The 20,418-nt window shown below is 39.1% G+C and overlaps 1 protein-coding gene and 1 pseudogene across 1 annotated transcript in view; both read left to right on the forward strand.

The window, feature by feature from the left end:
• Positions 1 to 20,418, forward strand: part of CD163L1 (CD163 molecule like 1) — a 72,862-nt gene that overhangs the window by 15,117 nt on the left and 37,327 nt on the right. The window contains exons 5-7 of the mRNA XM_074403149.1: positions 8,288 to 8,608; positions 11,392 to 11,712; positions 18,573 to 18,893. Coding sequence (XP_074259250.1) covers positions 8,288 to 8,608; positions 11,392 to 11,712; positions 18,573 to 18,893 — 963 coding nt within the window. The remainder of the gene's footprint in view (positions 1 to 8,287; positions 8,609 to 11,391; positions 11,713 to 18,572; positions 18,894 to 20,418) is intronic.
• LOC120364946 (uncharacterized) lies at positions 124 to 8,280 on the forward strand (annotated as a pseudogene).

The following is a 20,418-nucleotide window of genomic DNA, read 5'->3' on the forward strand; positions in this document are numbered from 1 at the left end:
GTCAAACTGGTGTATTTGCTGCCAAGCTCTCTAGTGAGGGCTTCACTTTGAGTTCTGTGGAGGCGAGGCCTGCCAGGCCTTATGGTCTGTTTCCCCGCTTTCCACTCTGCCTCCCTCTGTGGGATGGTCGGTCCTGCTGGCCTTAGTCCAAACTTCTGCCCAGGTCCGTGCAACAACTTGCTGGTCAGATTTACATCAACTACCCACTACGCCCAACCCAAGGTGCCCAACCATCTGGCAGGGCTCCTGTGGACCAGGGGTTGCAGGAGGGATGAGGTAAGCACAGAATCTGAATTGGAGCACAGAGGGAGTTAAGTCCCCTGAACCTCCAAACTGGCTGCATCTTTGAGGTAGGGACGTGCCCCCCTACTCTGTCTTGATTTGCCCCCCTGGGTGGATCTCGCCTTGTGGCTCCTTCCCTGGGCCTATTTTCAGAGCCCTATTGGTCCCACAGAAAGGAGCCTGGCACCTCGTTTGGAATGGTGAAGTCCTCTAGGCCTCTGTGTCTCATTTGCTGGGAGCTGGTTCCAGTGCTGGCTACCCTCGGCCATCTGGATGCCCCCTCAAGGGCGATCCACCAGCTCGTCAGGCTCCAGCCCATTGTCCATGTTGATCCTGCACAGCATCGATTATGTTGTTGATGTCAGAATATACATATCTTTATCTTTTATATCCACTAGCAAATTATTGTAACTAGCAGTCTTTTATTTCAATGGAAAGAACTTTATTTAGCACTTCTTTTAAGGAAGATGTGATAAACTTTCTCGTTTTTTTTCTTGTTTAGGAACGTCTTTATCTCTCCATTTGTGAAATTAAGCTTTACCAAGTGTAATGTTCTTGGTTGGCAGGGTTCTTTTTCTCTTCCAGTACGTTGACTATTTCATCCTACTCTCTCTTAGCCTGCAAGGTTTTCTGTTGAGAAATTCACTGATAGCTCTATGGGAATTTCCTTGCATGTGGCTGGTTGGTTTTCTCTTGCTACTTTCTTTTTGTATTGACTTTTGACAATCGCTTATTGTGTATAACAGTAAAGTTCTCTTATGTACGATTCATTTGGAGTTCTTTGGGATTATTGGTTTGGGATGCTCATTTTCCTACCAAGATTTGAGAAATTTATAATTATTATTATTTTTCAAATTTCTGTTTTTTATCTTTCTCTTCTCTCTAATTTCTATAATAGATATATTGATTCATTTAATAGTGTCCTGTAAGTCTTGTAGGCTTTCTTTATTCTTTCTCCTTCTTTTTGTTCTTCTGACTGGATAATTTCAAGTGATCTTCCAGTTCACTGGTTCTTTCTTCTGCTCAATCAAATCTGCTGCTGAAGCTCTGTATTAAATTTTTCAGTTGCCATGGTATTTTTTTTCTCCAAAATTTCTGTTTGGTTCTTTTTAATTGTTTCTCTCTTTACTGAACTTCTCATTTTGTTCTTCATTGTTTTCCTGTTTTTGTTTAGTTGCCTATCTATGTTCTCTTGTGGTCCATTGAGTTTCTTTAAGAAGATCATTTTTCATTCTTTGTCAGGCTATTTTTAGATCTTACTTTCTTTGGGGTCAGCCACTAGAACTTCGTTTTGTTCCTTTGGTAGTGCCATATTTCCTTCATTGATTGTGTTTGTCTTTTCATTGGAATAAATAATCTCCTCTAGTCTTTACTAGATGGAACCATGTGTTGGTGTTTTTTCATTTGAATAAGCAATCTCCTCTAGCCTTTACTGATGCTTTGGAGAAGATGAACCTTGACCACTTGACCTGGTTAGAGATTCTAGACCTAAAGGTTAGGTCTCTCAAATCTTTTCTATGGGTATGCTTTATCCACTTCTTTTGTTTCCTGTTAGTGTGGAAGTCTTGGGACTGTGTGTTTTCTCTCAATCTTGCAAAACCAGGCTGAGTACTGAGGGATTCCCATTTATTTTTCTTAGGCAAGTGCCCGGAAGAGTTCAAGCTTGTACACCTCCTCCTTATTCAGCAAAATCGAGTCAGCTGCTGATATCTGTGTGCTGTCTGCAAAAGACACATACACCATCTGAGGATCTTATACATGCTGTTTACAAAGTCTCACATGCACCATCTGGGGAGGCCCACATATGTCATCTTTGGAACCTCACACACATTCTGTGAGGAAGTGTGGGGCACTGCCCAGGGGCGAGATGTGTGGAATGATGGGGGTAAATGTTAGCTAGCTGAGGGATCCACAGGTCAGGCATTCTACAGGGCTTGTGAGCAGGTTTCTTGGTAGAGATAATGAGCTGGTTGGTAGCATGTGTGTCTAATTACTAGCATCCACTAGTTGCTGTAAGCCTCCACCCATTTTCTTTTCTCCTAGTGGTCCCCAGATTATTCAGTTGTGCGAATCTTCTCAGTGTTCTAGATGAGATGAGACAGAAATGTTCCATAAGGCCAAGAAACTCAGGCACTCACTTCATTTCCATCTCCTCCCATGGGAGAAATTGAACTAAGGGGGTCTCTCTTGGTCATAAGCTGTGCTGCCTAGGAGAAGAGTGATATGGGAAAAGTGAAAATGTTCTTCTTATCCTCTTCAATATGTCTATTTTCATTTATATTTTGCTCCATCAAGGTGTTTGAACTTCTTATAGGTACCTTTAGGATTCCATAAAAATATTATCATTCATAAATGGTTGTTAAAATTGTTCTTTCTGTGGGAGATATAAGGTCTTTCTGCCATCTGGCTTATGTTCTTTCGGCTTGCCTCTATGTTGATATCATACTTGCAATATACATTTTTTTCCCTGTGATCTTTCTCTTTTCACACTCCCCACATAGTGTGCAATATTTTTGCACTATAATTTATCTTTTCCTTAAGATTACAGTCATGTCCTTGTGATTAGAATTTGCATGTTTCTAAAATTATTTTTATTATGCATACACAAGTAGTCAACATTTATTCCATTGAAATTTCATGTTCCATTTCAAACTTTATGGGAAGATTATTTCAATTCTATTTTATCTTTTGACCAAGAATTGTATTATGAAAGATTCTTTAATTACTTATGTAATTTTGGTGTCCTGCCTAAAACAGTATGAGAGTGTCCCACGGATATATCTTCAAACCCTTTTCCTGGGGGTCTATTTTCCTCTAATATACAACAAATCTAACAAGTTTCAGCCAGAAGAATTAAGTGTTCTTAAGTGAATGAATACATCATTTATTGAATTCCCTTTTGTTTTAGAAATGAATGAACAGTTCTTAGTAAAATGAATTGAGAGTACAGTATTTTAGCATTAAAGCAATGAGTCTTTTGAGTCAGAAAGGCATGTTCAAAAGAATTAAGGAGATAAATGATGTTTTCAAATCCAGGAAGACTTTTTCTCCTTGGTCTCGCTTATGACTTGGACTTGTGTCTATTTTTAAGACAGAAAGGAATTGTTAGAGACAGTGAATGGTAGTAACTGATGTGAAGAAGTGGGAAATGTTGATGTCCAGGATCAGTGAGGAACTGTGTGTCCTCAGAACTGGGATGCTACTAGTTGTTTGTAATTAACTGAGTTAACACTCTATGGTCAATGTGAATTTTCATCCTAATGTTAGTGCTTAATCCAAGAATATATAGATGTTTAATACATCCTGCTTGGGAAATAAATAGCTCCTCTGGGTATGCAAACACTGTGATTGGGGGATGTATTAGTCAATTTGCATTGCTATGAATGAATACCTCAGACCAGGTAATTTATAAAGGAAAGAGATTTATTTGATTCATGATTCTGAAGGCTGTACATGAATCGTGGAACCAGCAACGACTTCTGGTGATGACCTTGGAGAACTTACAATCATGGCAGAAGGCCAAAGAGAAGTCAACATATCATGTGGAAAGAGGAAGCAAGAGAGAAGGGAACAAGGTGGTGGGGGAGGTGCCAGGCTCTTTAAACAACCAGCTCCGCTATGAACTCGTTACTGCAGGGAGGGCACAAAGCCATTTATGAAAGACCCACCTCCATGACCTGAACACCTCACCGAGGCCCCACTTTCAATACTGGGGAATCACATTTCAACCTGAGATTCAGAGGGGACAAAACATCCAAACCATATCAGGGGAATAATAATGGTCATCATCATTTGGATCCTGTAATGATCTGTTTTAGTAAGACTTTCAACAAACGGAAATTTAAAAAAGGAAATCTATGTTCAAATTTGTCATAATGATTTATTTTTTAAAGGGAAAACTAGCAATATCATCTTTAAGAGTTAACTCAGAATTTTAGGCTATTCAGTATTCCCTTTACTCTCTGGAAAGTATTATTCCATGTTTTATGATTTTTTCTTTTCTGTTGAAAAGGGAATTGTCGTTTTTATTGAATTTTCTCTGAAGGGAACTCATCTTAGTCTCTTGGTACTTTTAAAGTGTTTTTTTTTTTTTTTCTGTTTTTAATTTCCATTTTACCATTATGTGCTTTGATGTAATTTTCTTTGTGTTCCCGTGCTTGTTAGTTTATGATGATGCTTGAATCTGGGGCTATATTTGAAGAGTCTCAATTTTTGGCAAATTCTTAACACATATATATTTTTTATTTTGAGATGAAGTCTTTGTTGCCCAGGCTGGAGTGCAGTGGCGTGATCTCAGCTCACTGGAACCTCTGCCTCCTGGATTCTAGTGATCCTCCTGCCTCAGCCTCCTAGTAACTGGGATTACAGGTGCATGCCATCACGCCCAGCAAATTTTTGTATTTTTAGTAGAGACGAGATTTCACCACGTTGGCCAGGCTGGTCTTGAACCCCTGACCTCCACTGATCTGCCCGTCTCAGTCTCCCAAAGTGCTGGGATTACAGGCGTGAGCCACTGCGCTGGCCCTTAACTGCTAAGTTTTCAATTTTTTTTTTTTTTTCTGAATTCTCTATCTTTTTACTCTTTGGAACTGCAATTACACGAATATTTGTTTTCTTATTCCCTACCTTGTGCCTCTTGAAACTTTTTTTTCTCTGCATTTCCTATATTTTGTCTTTTTCTGCTTGATTCTGCTTGTATCCTGCAGCATGCTAATACTATTTTCTTTGATGAATTTTATTAAACTAATCTATTGTGTTAATAATTTAATTAACTGCATTTTTCAGTTCTAGAACCTTCAATTGGTTTATTTTTATAGTTTTTATTTTTCTGCCAAAATTTTCTGTCTTGCCTTTTATTTTGTTGTACATATTAAGGATGGTGATTTACCATCTGTTTCTGGTAATTCATACCTCCTGTTGATTGTGTCTTTTTTTCTCTTGGTTTTCAATCATGTTATTCTCTCCACACTTTTATTATTTCTGAGAGAGTAAGATGCACAATTCACGAAAAACTATAAAGTCAACCAGATGTAGGGTAATTTTATATTTTTGGCAAAAGGCAATCTCAGATAACCTTAATTCAGTCACAGTTAGAGACTGAATCTTGGCTTCAGTTCCTTCAAAGGCTAGTCTGTGCTATCCCTTATTTCTAGAAATGTAGCCTTTAGGACAGGGGTCTCAATCCCTGGGCTGTGAACTGGTTCCTGTCACGGCATGTTAGGGACTGGGCCACACAGCGGGAGGTGAGAGGTCAGCAAGAGAGCATCACTGAGAGAGCTCCGCTTCCTCGCAGATCAGTGTGGGCATTAGATTCTCACGGGGACACAAACCCTATTCTCACAGGAGTGCATTTGGGGAATCTAGGTTGTGCAGTCCGTATGAGAATCTAATGCCGGGTTATCTGAGGCAGAACAGTTTCATCCTGGAACCATCGCCATTCCCCCCCATTCCCCCCAACTTTCGTGGAAAAATTTTCTTCCACAAAATCAATCTTTGGTGCCAAAAAGGTGGGGAGCTGCTGCTTTAGGATACCTTTTCCAAGTCTGGGTTTACCGAGGGTCTCTTTTGGTGGGTTCTGAACTTTGCGTGCTACAATTGGGCAGATTTTACATAAATTAGTATACAAAAATAAAACTTAATTTATGAGGAAATTTTGAATACATATATACATTTACAAAGATACATAGTTTCCTTTCTTATGTCTACTTAAAAAAACACATTTTGAATTAATATCCCCTATATATTGCCTATCTCTTTTAAAATACATAACACTATAATAATCTCTTCTTGGAAAAATGCTAATTCCATCTTTAGGTTTATAAACTTACTCTATAGCCTCAATAATCTCACCTTCCATAGAAGTCATATATACATGCAGTAGCAATGAGAAGAGTCATTCTTCTTTATTTCTTCTTTTTTTCCCTTGGATGACTGGATGTTGAGCAGCAAAGAGAGAAAAAGAGGAACAAACCATGTTGGGCATTGACTCTCTCCCTCTTTATCTTACGCTCTTTTCTAGACATGGTAGTTGAAAAAGTCCAAGTCCAAAATTGAGGCAGAGAAAGGCTTTTGCAAGTAACAGGATCTCTGCTCAAAATAACAAAAGCAAAAGGCAAACGGTATACCCAATTGTGAATCTTTTCGAGTATGCCTACACCCTAGGGTTCCACATTATTTCTGGGAATCTATTTCCTTAATCCATTCTTAGATTAAGACAAGAACATCTAAAGACAAGAGAAAATTTGGAGTGTCCTCACCACAAAGAGAAGATAAATTTTTGAGGTGACAGATATCCAAATTACTCTAATTTGAATATTTCACATTATATGTAGTTATAAGAATATCACATGTATCCCCAAAATACGTACAACTAGTATGTATCAATAAAAATACAAAACTATAAATAGTTTAAAAATATTGCTAATATGATACCCTATTTCTTGAATCTAGCAATATATTAAAATAGTAATACACTGTGACTAACTGTCTTTCAATGAGTGAATGGGGTAAAGCATTTCTATATTCTTACTATGGTAATAGTGACACAAATCAATACATGTATTACAACTCATAGAACTGTACACACACAAATCACAAAACCAGTCAATTTTACTGTATGTTAATTTATTAAACAAAGGTAAATCATCTGTAAAAAAAACTCACATTTAACTGAGAGATATGGGGACAAAACTAGCAATTGGGGAGAGAGAGAGAGAGAGAGAGAAAGAGAGAGAGAGAGAGAGAGAGAGAGAGAGAGAGAGAGAGAGAGAGAGAATGTACTCTTGGATTCTTAGAAGACCTAGGCAAAGACCGGCAGAAGTGGGAGAGGAGCAGGCGATGAAATTCCCCTTCTAAACAATTGAAAGCGGCCACGCAGCTGACGGTGAAGGCGCAGCCTGCAGGCGCGGGAGGACGAGCTGGTGTCCACGCTGCAGCAGCTGCTCTCAGAGAAGCCGACCGTCCCCGTGCGCCAGCAGCGGCTGCTCTTCAAGGCCAAGGCCCTGGCAGATGGGAAACGACTCTCGGATTAGAGCATCGGGCCCAACTCCAAGCTCAACCCAGTGGTCAAACCCCTGGAGAAGGTGCTACCAGAAGAAGGCGCTGGCCGGAGACTGGTCGACTCCCCAGCCCCGCAGGTCTGGCAGCTGATCTCCAAAGTCTTGGCCCGCCACTTCAGAGCGGCAGATGGCAGCGGGGTCCTGGAACGGCCACGGAGGGATTACGAGAGGTCCCTGAGCCGCCTGGCGCTGGACGACATCGAACGGTTGGCCAGCCCCTTCCTGCACCCAGAAGTGACGGAGACGATGGAGAAGGGCTTCTCCAAACAGCGTGCTCAGAGCGCGGGGAGGTGCGCGTCGCCAGGCCGCGGCCGAACGTCACACAGTGTGTGTTCTTCTGCTGCACTTAGGCTCATCGTCATAACAGTCGGCAGGTGCCTGGCTCTGGCCGGGAAGCTTTATTTTTCATCTTTATCATTCAAGAGAGTAAATTCCAGTAAGACGAATGGTTGGAAGTTATATTGGAAGAAGTTGGAGTTGAATGTTCATTTAAAGGAAGAAAACTTTTTGAAGTAGGAATGAGGATGATGACAGTGATGACAATGACATCTTACTGCCACTGCTTATACACAATTAAAAGTTCTAAAATGTTTCCTGGTTAGGCTCAGGGCCAGCAAAGGCTCATGTTTTGACAATAAATTTGCATGCATTCTTGACTTTTGATTGATTTGTTCTTAACTCACAATCAGATAGGTCATTTCTATTCCCTGTTGCGCTTTATTTCCCAAACGCCAGAGATTCTGCTGGATTGTCAAGGTCATAGTATGATCCTTTCCTGGGAAAGATTCTATTACATTAAAGTTGTACTTGTCAAAAATTTTAAAAAGCAAGAATTAGACATTCATTGAATCTCCGTTTATTAGATATTTGTGTTTATTGGATAGCAGGATCTGGAATCTAAAGTTTCGAACCTTCACCTTGGCTTTGTGTTTGTATCTCTGTTTCAGATAGCAATGATCTTGAACTAAGGCTTGTAGGTGGACCCAACCGCTGTGTGGGGAGAGTAGAGCTGAAGGTCCAAGGAAGGTGGGGGACCATATGCCACCATAAGTGGGACAGGGCTGCAGCCGATGTCGTATGCAAGCAGTTGGGATGTGGAGCTGCACTTCATTTCGCTGGCTTGCCTCATTTGGAGCCAGGGTCTGATGTGATATGGCTTGATGGTGTCTCCTGCTCCGGTAATGAATCTTTCCTTTGGGACTGCGGACATTCCGGAACCGTAAATGTTCACTGTATTCATCATAACGATGTGTCTGTGATCTGCTCAGGTAAGACTTACACCCACATGATTACATCAGATAAAAGTACTTTTTTGGAGAACTAGGACCAGACCCTGAAGAAGTTACAACCAATCGAGACGTGTAAGAATTGACACTTTCCATTTTTCCTTAGAGAACCTGCTTGCATTTTTTTTTTTTTTTTTTTTTTTTTTGGCCAGCATATTACATTGTAAACTTCACGGGTTTTTAACCCCCAAACACCATTTTACTTCATTCTAATTGGTGCAACAAAATATCTAATCTAGTGAAAATTGCTATTAATCTATACAAGTATATGGCTTACATTCAGTGTAATTTAAAAATGTGTAATTACTTTGCATATTCATAGACACAACTATATTTTTCTATGTTATAACTGAGTTTGTTTCAGCACATCCTTCCATTATAATAAACTATTTCCAAAGAGTACGTATCTAAAAATGTATGACTTTGCTAATTACTTTGTACCTTATGCTAGTGAACCTTTTGTCGGCAGCCATTTCTTTTCTAGTTTGCAACTCTCAACTACAAGCAAGTTACCCCTCGCTGTTTATTTATAGTTTTGTGTATCAGGGGTTCAAATATCCCCTCATGTTTCTTTCACAGTAGTATTTTTTGTTTCATTACATCAAAGATGTAGTGAAACCTGTTCACTCTTTTAATAAGATTAAACCCACACCTTCTAATACTCCTATGAAAGGAGAATCTCTACATGTAGAGCCAACTAATTTCCTCTGAGAGTCACTTTGTCTTGATGGAAGAGGCTTCTTTAGTAAATTATTACTGATCTTACTCTACCAGCCTTACAGGGGATGCCTTAATCTTCTTTCCTATAAAATTTGAGATCCGGTCACATCTTTTAAAGAGAGTTTTGCTTAAGTCTAGCATATGCTGCAGGGAACGAGGTACATAGAAAAACATATGTAGGCAAAGAGGTTTATTGGTTTAGCTGTATCTTAGCCCAGGCTTCAAGCCATCTTCATAGGACTTTTGGGAAAGATAGTATATTCAGAACGTCTTTCAATCCTTTTCTTTCTTTTTATACTAGTTTGCTTGCAAGTTTTATTTGGGGACCAATCACTTTCACCATGCAAAAGAGTTTTCCGCAGTATATTTAACCAATCCATCATTTTATAAGAAAAATTTTTCTTTACATAAATGGAAAGAAAACAGGTAGAGAAAAGTTAGGAGAGAAAAAGAGGGAGATATGAGAAGATGAGAGAAATGAGAGAAGGGAGGAAGAAACAGGAAGAGAGAGAGAATCTTAATCATTTTGATAAATTTTCTTACAATAAAGTGAATTCCTAACAGTGTACTTCTGACTTGATATAACATCTCTAACTGTAAGACTAATTGCTATTCAAACTCTGGAATTTCTGGAATTGTGTGCCCCTGGAAGAGTAAGGAATGGTCATGAAGAATGATGTGGATGTGAAAATAAGGTTGGAAACCAGCCCCAACAGTGAAAACAGATGGGTATGGCCAACACACGGGCGGATAGGTAGTTAGATACACTGGCCTTCTCTTCGGGCCTGTAGTCAGAGGATTTTTTTTAAACAAACAAAACCAGTTCACAGTTTCACAGTTTAAAATCTGCCGCTTGAAAATTATGTAACTCTGCATAAATCAATCTCCAAGTTGCAGATTTCTTATATCATGACTAGGATAACAGCATTAAATAAAATAGTGCAGGAAAAATACCTAAAATGTGCCAGACAACCAGGAAGTTCTCCATAGATACAGGTATGATTATTATCGCCATTATGACTCACATTATTTATAGGAAAATAAACCTCCAAATCTTCCAAGACTAACCTCTTCACTGTGAATCAGATTTCTCACTAGATAGCAAATTATATTTTTGTAATGATATATGAAAAGCTTGAATAATGGGAGGAGGTAAGACATAGAAATTGTATCTTCTTTCCTCAATTATTTCAAGAAGAATTCTTCACATTTTTACTTTCTTGGGGTTATATAATATATTTACTTGCATGCATGAAAAAGTAGAGTCGGCCAGGCGTGGTGGCTCACGCCTGTAATCCAAGCACTTTGGAGGCCAAGGCGGATGGATCACCTGAGGTCGGGAGTTCAAGACCAGCCTGACCAACATGGTGAAACCTCGTTTTTTAAAAAAAAAAAAAAAGAAAGAACGAAAGAAAGAAAAAGTAGAGTCACAGGAATACAGACAAGTAAGTGATGTATATGCTGATGAAGCAAAAACACACAGTTCCTTCAAAATTTACCACTGAACAAATTTCATTTCCTACAACAAATATATTTTATAAGCAAAGATTTGCTTCTTCATAAAAAACAGTATGAGAAAGAACATGTTTCTATTTAAATCCACGAGGGATTCTTTCCTAATTGTACACTTTTGTCCCTTTTCTTTCTGAAGTTGCTGACATGCAAGTATTTCCCAACATTTTATTTTACTGTGTTAAAAATGATCACTCTAATATTTTGAAAATCGGTGTAATTAACGATATATAAGATTCTAAGGCTTTTCATTGTAATGTTTAGTTCCTTAAATTTTAGCAAGGCTAAAGCAAGTTTCTTAGGTTTATAATTTCAATTTTCATACTTAAAAAATTGTTTTCATAAAGACTAACAAGCACTTCAGTACTGAAGTCTTCTTGTTGAAATTTTAAAACAAAATGCATTTCCAGTCTTTACTTTTCTCAGTGTATGAAGGATATATCTAATCTTCACATGGCAGGGGTTAGAGGAGAGGGACGCTGATGATATTGTCCCAAATCCAATTCAGATGTTTCTCTATGACTTCATTCTAGATGGAGCAAATTTGGATCTGCGACTGGCAGATGGAAATGACAATTGTTCAGGGAGAGTAGAGGTGAGAATCCATGAACAGTGGTGGACAATATGTGACCTGAACTGGAAGAATGAACAAGCCCTCGTGGTTTGTAAACAGCTAGGATGTCCGGTTACTGTCTTTGGCAGTCATCATGCTAAACCTCGTAACGAAGCTAAAGGCATTTGGATAAACAGCATATCTTGCACTGGAAATGAGTCCGCTCTCTGGGACTGTATATATGATGGAAGACCAAGGCAAACATGCCTCCGAAGATCAGATGCTGGAGTAATTTGTTCTGGTGAGGTTCAAAGATCATGAGAGTGTACACATTTGAATTTTTAGAAATAATTTGTTGGGAGGTAGAAACACTTAATAGCTTGAAGAAAAGGTTTTTCAGATCTTAAAAAAATCCCCAAAATACTCTTAAGCTGCACAAAGAATTTTTCAAATGCACGTTGTAACAGAGAGTTTCTTCTCACTAGCAATCTCCCCTGAAATCAGATGCAGCTGATGCCGCTGCATGACTATAATCTGTATCTCTGAAGTAATTGGGAAATCTCTCTTCATATAAAGCTAATGGGTTGTACTAATTTACAGTTTTCTTAACAGTTTTTCTGCTGCTTTTTAACTTTTTAATTTAATAATATACATTGTTTATTTCTGTTCTTGTGTCAATTTGCTGAGAATGATGGTTTCCAGCTTCATCCATGTCACTGCAAAGGACGTGAATTAATACTTTTTAAGGCTGCATAATATTCCATGGTGTATATGTGCCACATTTTCTTTATCCAGTCTATAATTGATGGGCATTTGGGTTGGTTTCAAGTCTTTGCTATCATAAACAGCCCTACAGTGAACATACATGTGCATGTGTCTTTATAATAGAATGATTTATAATCCTTTGGGTGTATACCCAGTAATAGGATTGCTGGATCAAATGGTATTTCTAGTTCTAGATCCTTGAGGAACCACCACACTGTCTTCCACAATGATTGAATTAATTTACACTCCCACCAACAGTGTAAAAGTGTTCCTATTTCTCCACATCCTCTCCAGCATTTGTTGTCTCCTGGTTTTTTAATGATTGCCATTCTAACTGGCATCAGATGGTATCTCAATGCAGTTTTGATTTGCATATCCCTAGTGACCAGAGATGATGAGCATTTTTTCATATGTTTGTTCACTGCATAAATGTTTTTTCTCTTTTGTTTGTTTTTGTTTTGTTTTTTGAGACAGGGTCAGGGTCTTATTCTGTCACCCAGGCTGGAATGCAGTGAATGCCTTCCTCTAAAAATTGTCTGGTCATATCCGTTGCCGACTTTTTGATGTTTTTTTTTTTTTTTCTTGTAAATTTGTTTAAGTTCTTTGTAGATTCTGGATATTAGCCCTTTGTGAGATGGGTAGTTCGCAAAAATTTTCTTCCATTCTTTTGGTTGCCAGTTCACTCTAATGATGGTTTCTTTGGTGTGTAAAAGCTCTTAAGTTTAATTAGATTCCATTTGTCTATTTTGGCTTTTGTTGCCATTGCTTTTGGTGTTTTAGTCATGAAGTCTTTGCCTATGCCTATGTCCTGAATGGTATTGCCTAGGTTTTCTTCTAGGTTTTTTTATGGTGTTAGGTCTTATGTTTAAATCTTTAATCCATCTGGAGTTAATTTTTGTATAAGGTGTAAGGAAGGGGTCCAGTTTCAGCTTTCTGCATATGTCTAGCCAGTTTTCCCAGCACCATTTATTAAACAGGAACTTATTTTTGTCAGGTTTGTCAAAGATTAGATGGTTGTAGATGTGTGGAGTTGCTTCCAAGACCTCTGTTCTGTTCCATTTGTCTATATCTCTGTTTGGGTACCAGTACCCTGCTGTTTTGATTAGCGTACCTTTGTAGCATAGTTTGAAGTCAGGTAGTGTGATGCCTTCAGCTTTGTTCTTTTTGCTTAGGATTGTCTTGGCTATGTGGGCTCTCTTTTGGTTCCACATGAAGTTTAAGGTGGTTTTTTCCATTTCTGTGAAGAAGGTCGATGGTAGCTTGATGGGGATAGCATTGAATTTATAAATTACTTTGGGCTATATGGCCATTTTCACAATATTGATTCTTCCTAACCATGAGTATGGAATGTGTTTCCATCTGTTTGTGTCCTCTCTGATTGCCTTGAGCAGTGGTTTGTAGTTCTTGAAAAGGTCCTTCACATCCCTTGTTAGTTGTATTCGTAGGTATTTTATTCTCTTTATAGCATTTGTGAATAGGAGTTTGCTCATGATTTGACTTTTTGTTAGTCTGTTATTGGTGTATAGGAATTCTGGAGACTTTTGCACATTGATTTTGTATCCTGAGACTTTGCTAAAGTTGCTTATCAGCCTAAGGAGATTTTGGGCTGAGATAATGGGGTCTTCTAAATACACAACCATGTCATCTGCAAATAGAGAGAATTTGACTTCCTCTTTTCCTAATTGAATACCCTTTATTTCTTTTTCTTGCTTGATTGCTCTGGCCAGAACTTCCAATACTATGTTGAATAGGAATGGTGAGAGAGGACATGCTTGTCTTACGTCAGTTTTCAAAGGGAATGCTTCCAGTTTTTGCCCATTCAGTATGATATTGAGAGTGAGTTTGTCATAGTTTTTTTTTTTAAGATATATTCTATTGATACCTAGTTGATTGAGAGTTTTTAGCATAAAGGGCTGTTGAATTTTGTTGAAGTCCTTCTCTTCATCTATTGAGATAATCGTGGTTTTTGTCTTTGGTTTTGTTTATGTGATGGATTACATTTATAGATTTGCATATGTTAAACCAGCCTTGCATCATTTAGATGAAGCCAACTTGATCATGATGGAAAAGCTTTTTGATGTGCTGTTGGATTTGGCTTGCCAGTATTTTGTTGAAGATTTTCACATCAATCTTCATCATTGATATTGGCCTGAAATTTTCTTCTTTAGTTGTGTCTCTGCCAGGTTTTGGTATTAGGATGATGTTGGTCTCCTAAAATGAGTTACATAGGATTCACTCTTTTTGTATTTTTTGGAATAGTTTCAGAAGGAGTGGTACCAGCTCCTCTTTATACTTCTGGTAGAATTCAACTATGAATCCATCTGGTCCTGGACTTTTTTTGGTTGGTACACTATTAATTTCTGCCTCAACCTCAGACCTTGTTATTGGTCTATTCAGGGATTCAAGTTCTTCCTGGTTTACTCTTGGGAGGGTGTAGGTGTCCAGGAATTATTCATTTCTTCTAGATTTACTGGTTTATGTGCATAGAGGTGTTTGTAGTAATCTCTGATGGTAGTTTGTATTTCTGTGGAATCAGTGGTGATCTCCCCTTTAGCATTTTTTATTGCATCTATTTGATTCTTTTCTCTTTTCTTTTTTATTATTCTGATTAGTGGTCTATCTATTTTGTGATCTTTTCAAAAAAACCAGCTCCTGGATTCATTGGTTTTTTGAAGGGTTTTTGTGTCTCTATCTCCTTCTGTTCTGCTCTGATCTTAGTTATTTCTTGTCTTCTGATAGCTTTTGAATTTATTTGATCTTGCTCCTCTGGTTCTTTTAATTGTGACATTAGGGTGTCTATTTTAGAACTTTCCTCACTTCTCTTTTTTTTATTCCTTTTTTTTTTTTCTGAAGATGTCAAGGCTTTCCTTGCTTCTCATGTGGGCATTTAGTGCTATAAATTTCCCTCTAGACACTGCTTTAAATGTGTCCCAGAGACTCTGGTATATGGTGTCTTCATTCTCATTGGTTTCGAGAACATCTTTGTTTCTGCCTTCATTTCATTATTTACCCAGTAGTCATTCAGGAGCAGGTTGTTCAGTTTCCATGTAGTTGTGCAGTTTTTTTTTTTATTGCATTTTAGGTTTGGAGGTACATGTGATGAACATGCAAGATTGTTGCATAGGTACACACATGGCAGTGTGCTTTGCTGCCTTCCGTCCCCTCACCTGTATCTGTCATTTCTCCCCATGCTATCTCTTCCCACCTCCCCACCCCCCTCCCCTCCCCCATTTCCCCCCAACGGACCCCAGTGTGTAGTGCTCCCCTCCCTGTGTCCATGTGTTCTCATTGGTCAACACCCACCTATAAGTGAGAATATACGGTGTTTGATTTCTGCTCTTGTGTCAGTTTGCTGAGAATGATGCTTTCCAGGTTCATCCATGTCCCTACAAAGGACGTGAACTCATCGTTTTTGATGGCTGCATAATATTCCATGGTGTATATGTACCACATTTTCCCTATCCAGTCTATCATCGTTGGGCATTTGGGTTGGTTCCAGGTCTTTGCTATTGTAAACAGTGCTGCAATGAACATTCGTGTGCACGTGTCCTTGTAGTAGAATGATTTCTAATCCTTTGGATATATACCCAGTAATGGGATTGCTGGGTCAAATGGGATTTCTATTTTTAGATCCTTGAGGAATCACCACACTGTCTTCCACAATGGTTGAATTAATTTACATTCCCACCAACAGTGTAAAAGTGTTCCTATTTCTCCACATCCTCTCCAGCATCAGTTGTTTCCTGATTTTTTAATGATCGCCATTCTAACTGGTGTGAGATGGTATCTCAATGTGGTTTTGATTTGCATTTCTCTGATGACCAGTGATGATGAGCATTTTTTCATATGTTTGTTGGCCTCCTGTATGTCTTCTTTTGTAAAGTATCTGTTCATATCCTTCGCCCATTTCTGAATGGGCTTGTTTGTTTTTTTCTTGTAGATCTGCTTTAGTTCTTTGTAAATTCTGGATATCAGCCCCTTGTCAGATGGGTAGGCTGCAAAAATGTTTTCCCATTCTGTTGGTTGCCGATTCACTCTACTGACTGTTTCTTTTGCCGTGCAGAAGCTGTGGAGTTTGATTAGGTCCCATTTGTCTATTTTGGCTTTTGTTGCCATTGCTTTTGGCGTTTTGGTCATGAAGTCCTTGCCTACACCTATGTTCTGAATGGTTTTGCCTAGATTTTCTTCTAAGGTTTTTATGGTGTTAGGTCTGATGTTTAAGTCTTTAATCCATCTGGAGTTAATTTTGGTGTAAGGTGTCAGGAAGGGGTCCTGTTTCTGCTTTCTGCACATGGCTAGCCAGTTTTCCCAACACCATTTATTAAACAGGGAGTCCTTTCCCCATTGCTTGTTTTTGTCAGGTTTGTCGAAGATCAGATGGTTGTGGGTATGTTGTATTTCCTCTGAGGCCTCTGTTCTGTTCCATTGGTCTATATCTCTGTTTTGGTACCAGTAGCATGCTGTTTTGATTACTGTAGACTTGTAGTATAGTTTGAAGTCCGGTAGTGTGATGCCTCCTGCTTTGTTCTTTTTGCTTAGAATTGACTTGGCTATGCAGGCTCTCTTTTGGTTCCATATGAAGTTTAAGGTGTTTGTTTCCAGTTCTGTGAAGAAGGTCATTGGTAGCTTGATGGGAATAGCGTTGAATCTATAAATTACTTTGGGCAGTATGGCCATTTTCACTATGTTGATTCTTCCTAACCATGGACATGGAATGTTTCTCCGTCTGTTTGTATCCTCTCTTATTTCGTTGAGCAATGGCTTGTAGTTCTCCTTGAAGAGGTCCTTTACGTTCCTTGTTAGTTGTATTCCTAGGTATTTTATTCTCTTTGTAGCAATTGTGAATGGCAGTTCGTTCTTGATTTGGCTCTCTTGAAGTCTATTACTGGTGTATAGGAATGCTTGTGATTTTTGCACGTTGATTTTGTATCCTGAGACTTTGCTGAAGTTGTTGATCAGTTTCAGGAGATTTTGGGCTGAGATGATGGGGTCTTCCAGATATACAATCATGTCATCTGCAAATAGAGACAATTTGATTTCCTCCTTTCCAATTTGGATACCCTTTATTTCTTTTTCTTGCCTGATTGCTCTGGCTAGAACTTCCAGTACTATATTGAATAGGAGTGGTGAGAGAGGGCATCCTTATCTAGTGCCAGATTTCAAAGGGAATGCTTCCAGTTTTTGCCCATTCAGTATGATATTGGCTGTTGGTTTGTTGTAAATAGCTTTTATTGTTTTGAGATATGTTCCGTCGATACCTAGTTTTAAAGTGACCCATTATAAACTATGATAACTTTCATATATCATAGTAGTAGCTGCATAATAAAATATTTATTAGCTGGGCATGGTGGCTCATGCCTGTAACCCTGGCACTTTCAGAGGCCAAAAGGAGGTCAGGAGTTCTAGACTGGCCTGGGCAACATGGCAAAACCCTGCCTGTACCAAAACTACAAAAAGTAGCCGGATGAGTGATGTGTGCCTGTAATCTTAGCTACTCAGAAGGCTGAGGTGGGAGGATCCCTTGAATCCTGGAGGCAGAGGTTGTAGTGAGCCAAGACTGTGCCACAGCACTCTAGGCTGGGTGACAGAGTGAGACCCTGGAAAAGAAGAAAGAAAGAAAGAGGAAGGAGGGATAGAGGGAGGGAGGGAAAGAAGGGAAGGAGGGAGACAGAGAGAGAAAGAGAGAAAGAGAAAGGAAGAAAGAAAGAGAAAGAAAGGAAGGAGGGAAGGGAGGGAGAGAGAGAAAGAAAAAATAAAGAGGGAGAGAAAGAGTAAAGAAAGAAAGAGAAAGAAAAGAAAAAGAGGAAAGAGGAAGAAGAAAGGAGAGAAAGGAAGGGAGGAAGGAAAAAAGGAAAGAAAAGATTGTCAAATTTTCTCAAAATTTCTCAAGTGCTGTAAACATCGGTAAAATTAAGATTTAAGAAAGGAATTTATTTTATGAAAGGGCAATTTCCTGTACATACTTTTTTCTTTACCTTATAAAACATAGGTGGACAAATGAACATGGAGACTATGTGGGGATGAGCTTTGGTGCTAATGCTGAACTCCACGGCAGAAACCTGCCGGAGTTTTCTCCTAAGTACATCCGTACCTCAAAGAACTCCTCTGCATGCCTCCACGTTGCCCATTTATCCAAAGCAGTCATTCTTGGAGGAGTTACAGTGTTCCCCAGGCTTTACTTCAGTAAATTTGCTTTTGTTGTTTCATCCATTAGAGACATCTTTACTCCAAAAATTGAATTAAAAAATTATCAAATGAAACTCTTCATCCAGAAGTATCACCTAGTAGGCAAAGTCTTGTAGTGGTGAATTTAAAGAGTGAAGAAAACAGCATCTTTAGTCTTCTGAAAAGACCCTCTCATTCAATCTCAAATATGTGATTTTGTCTTGCTTGCAGATAAGTCAGATCTGGACCTAAGGCTTGTGGGGAATGATAGTCCCTGTTATGGGAGATTAGAGGTGAAATACCAAGGAGAGTGGGGAACTGTGTGTCATGACCTATGGAGCACAAAGAATGCAGCTGTTGTGTGTAAACAATTGGGATGCGGACAGCCTATCCGTATGGTAGGTGTGGGCTATTTCAGAGCAGCATACGGACCTATCTGGCTGGATGATGTTTCTTGCATCGGAAATGAGTCAAACATCTGGGACTGTAAACACCGTGGATGGGGAAAGCATAATTGTGTACACAGAGAGGATGTGATTGTAGCCTGCTCAGGTAAGACTTGTTCTTGTTTATACTTTCCCGACAAGAGAAATAACAGTCCTCACAGGAAGGGCTTCTGGGTCTATAAACTGGCTCAAATATGGAAATCGATTGAGGGACCATGACTCTGTCTTCAAGTTAGACTTCAGTTCACTTCACCTGGAACTCTTCCACTTACACAGGTAAAGGAAGAAATTAGTAGATGACCTTGACCATGTCCCTTTGGATCCCTTTCCCTACCGTATACAGAAGCGGCCTAGCCTTTAACTTCACTAAGGGCAGGCCACCGTTGGGTCCATGTATGTCCAACAAACTGTTAGAGCCTTTCTAGCCAACCCTGAGCTGCATCAAGGCTAGAGTTTCTGCTTAGGGCTCATATCAGGAAATTCATCCTGATCCAACTTGATGTTCCTTCCAGCATTATCTCACATCCTTAGTATTCATTCCCACATATTTCTGATTTCTGTCTGTGCAAATTGGAAAAATCATGGTTATTTGTGTCCACATGAGACATTTTGTACCTCATGTTTTGGAACCCACTGGGACTTGAGTCTAGATGTAGAGAGGGTTGATGGGATGGGTGCTGAGGAGAATCAGGAGTGCCTTTCAAGACAGTTATCTCAGTGGAGATTTAATTGCTTCAAGCAAAGTAGGGTTAATATTCTCACACAGAGGTTGGTCGTCTCTACCGCTAAAGGAGAAACAGTTGAATATGAGGTTTCAATGTTTCCGACCTCATCGAGTCTTCCCATATAACCCCATCCCAATTTTCAGAATTCTATTCCGTCCCAATCAAAGCCCTCACTTTAACAGGAGACATCCTGTGAGGTTGAGAATTTAGCTCCTTACCAGATGAGGGATTTCAGCAATCTCAGTTCCGTGGCTATAAGAGACACTAGTTTCTTTCCGGGAAGACGTAAAATCTTGCAGGTCATGTTGCGGTTCAGCTGGGAATTTGAATCTCTAAGCTCATCCTTTTCTTTTCGTATATTGTCCAGTGCAATTGGGAGTCGCCAGCCAGTCTCATTATGCTTGTAAATTTGACAAAAATGTCCTAAGGTATCAAATATGGCCCAGAACTGTGCCTCCTATGAGTATTTGATTAGGCGCATCTAATGATGAGATTTTCTATATATCTATTGACACATCATGCCATGGACTATTAGTGCCCTCTTTACTACTGGATATAAATCATTAGTGTCATTCAGTTTTTATCAGATTAGAGAACCAATTCTAGAATCAAGTCATGAATTACAGCATTAATTCATAAAACTCACCCATAAGATTTTGTTCCTCTAGAACCACTGTTAGTACCAAAATCTGTGTTATTCAGGGATCTCTGGGAAAACAAAACCAATAGAATGTGAGTCTCTCTCTCTCTCTCTCTGTCTTTCTCTCTCTCTCTCTCTCTCTCTCTGTGTGTGTGTGTGTGTGTATGTGTGTGTGTGTGTGTGCGTGTGTGTGTATGTATATATGTATGTATGTAGAGAGAGGGAGAGAGATGTATTTTAAGGAATTGGTTTCATCCATTGTATAA

Source organism: Saimiri boliviensis, chromosome 7 (assembly GCF_048565385.1).
Source record: "Saimiri boliviensis isolate mSaiBol1 chromosome 7, mSaiBol1.pri, whole genome shotgun sequence".
Lineage (NCBI taxonomy): Eukaryota > Metazoa > Chordata > Mammalia > Primates > Cebidae > Saimiri > Saimiri boliviensis.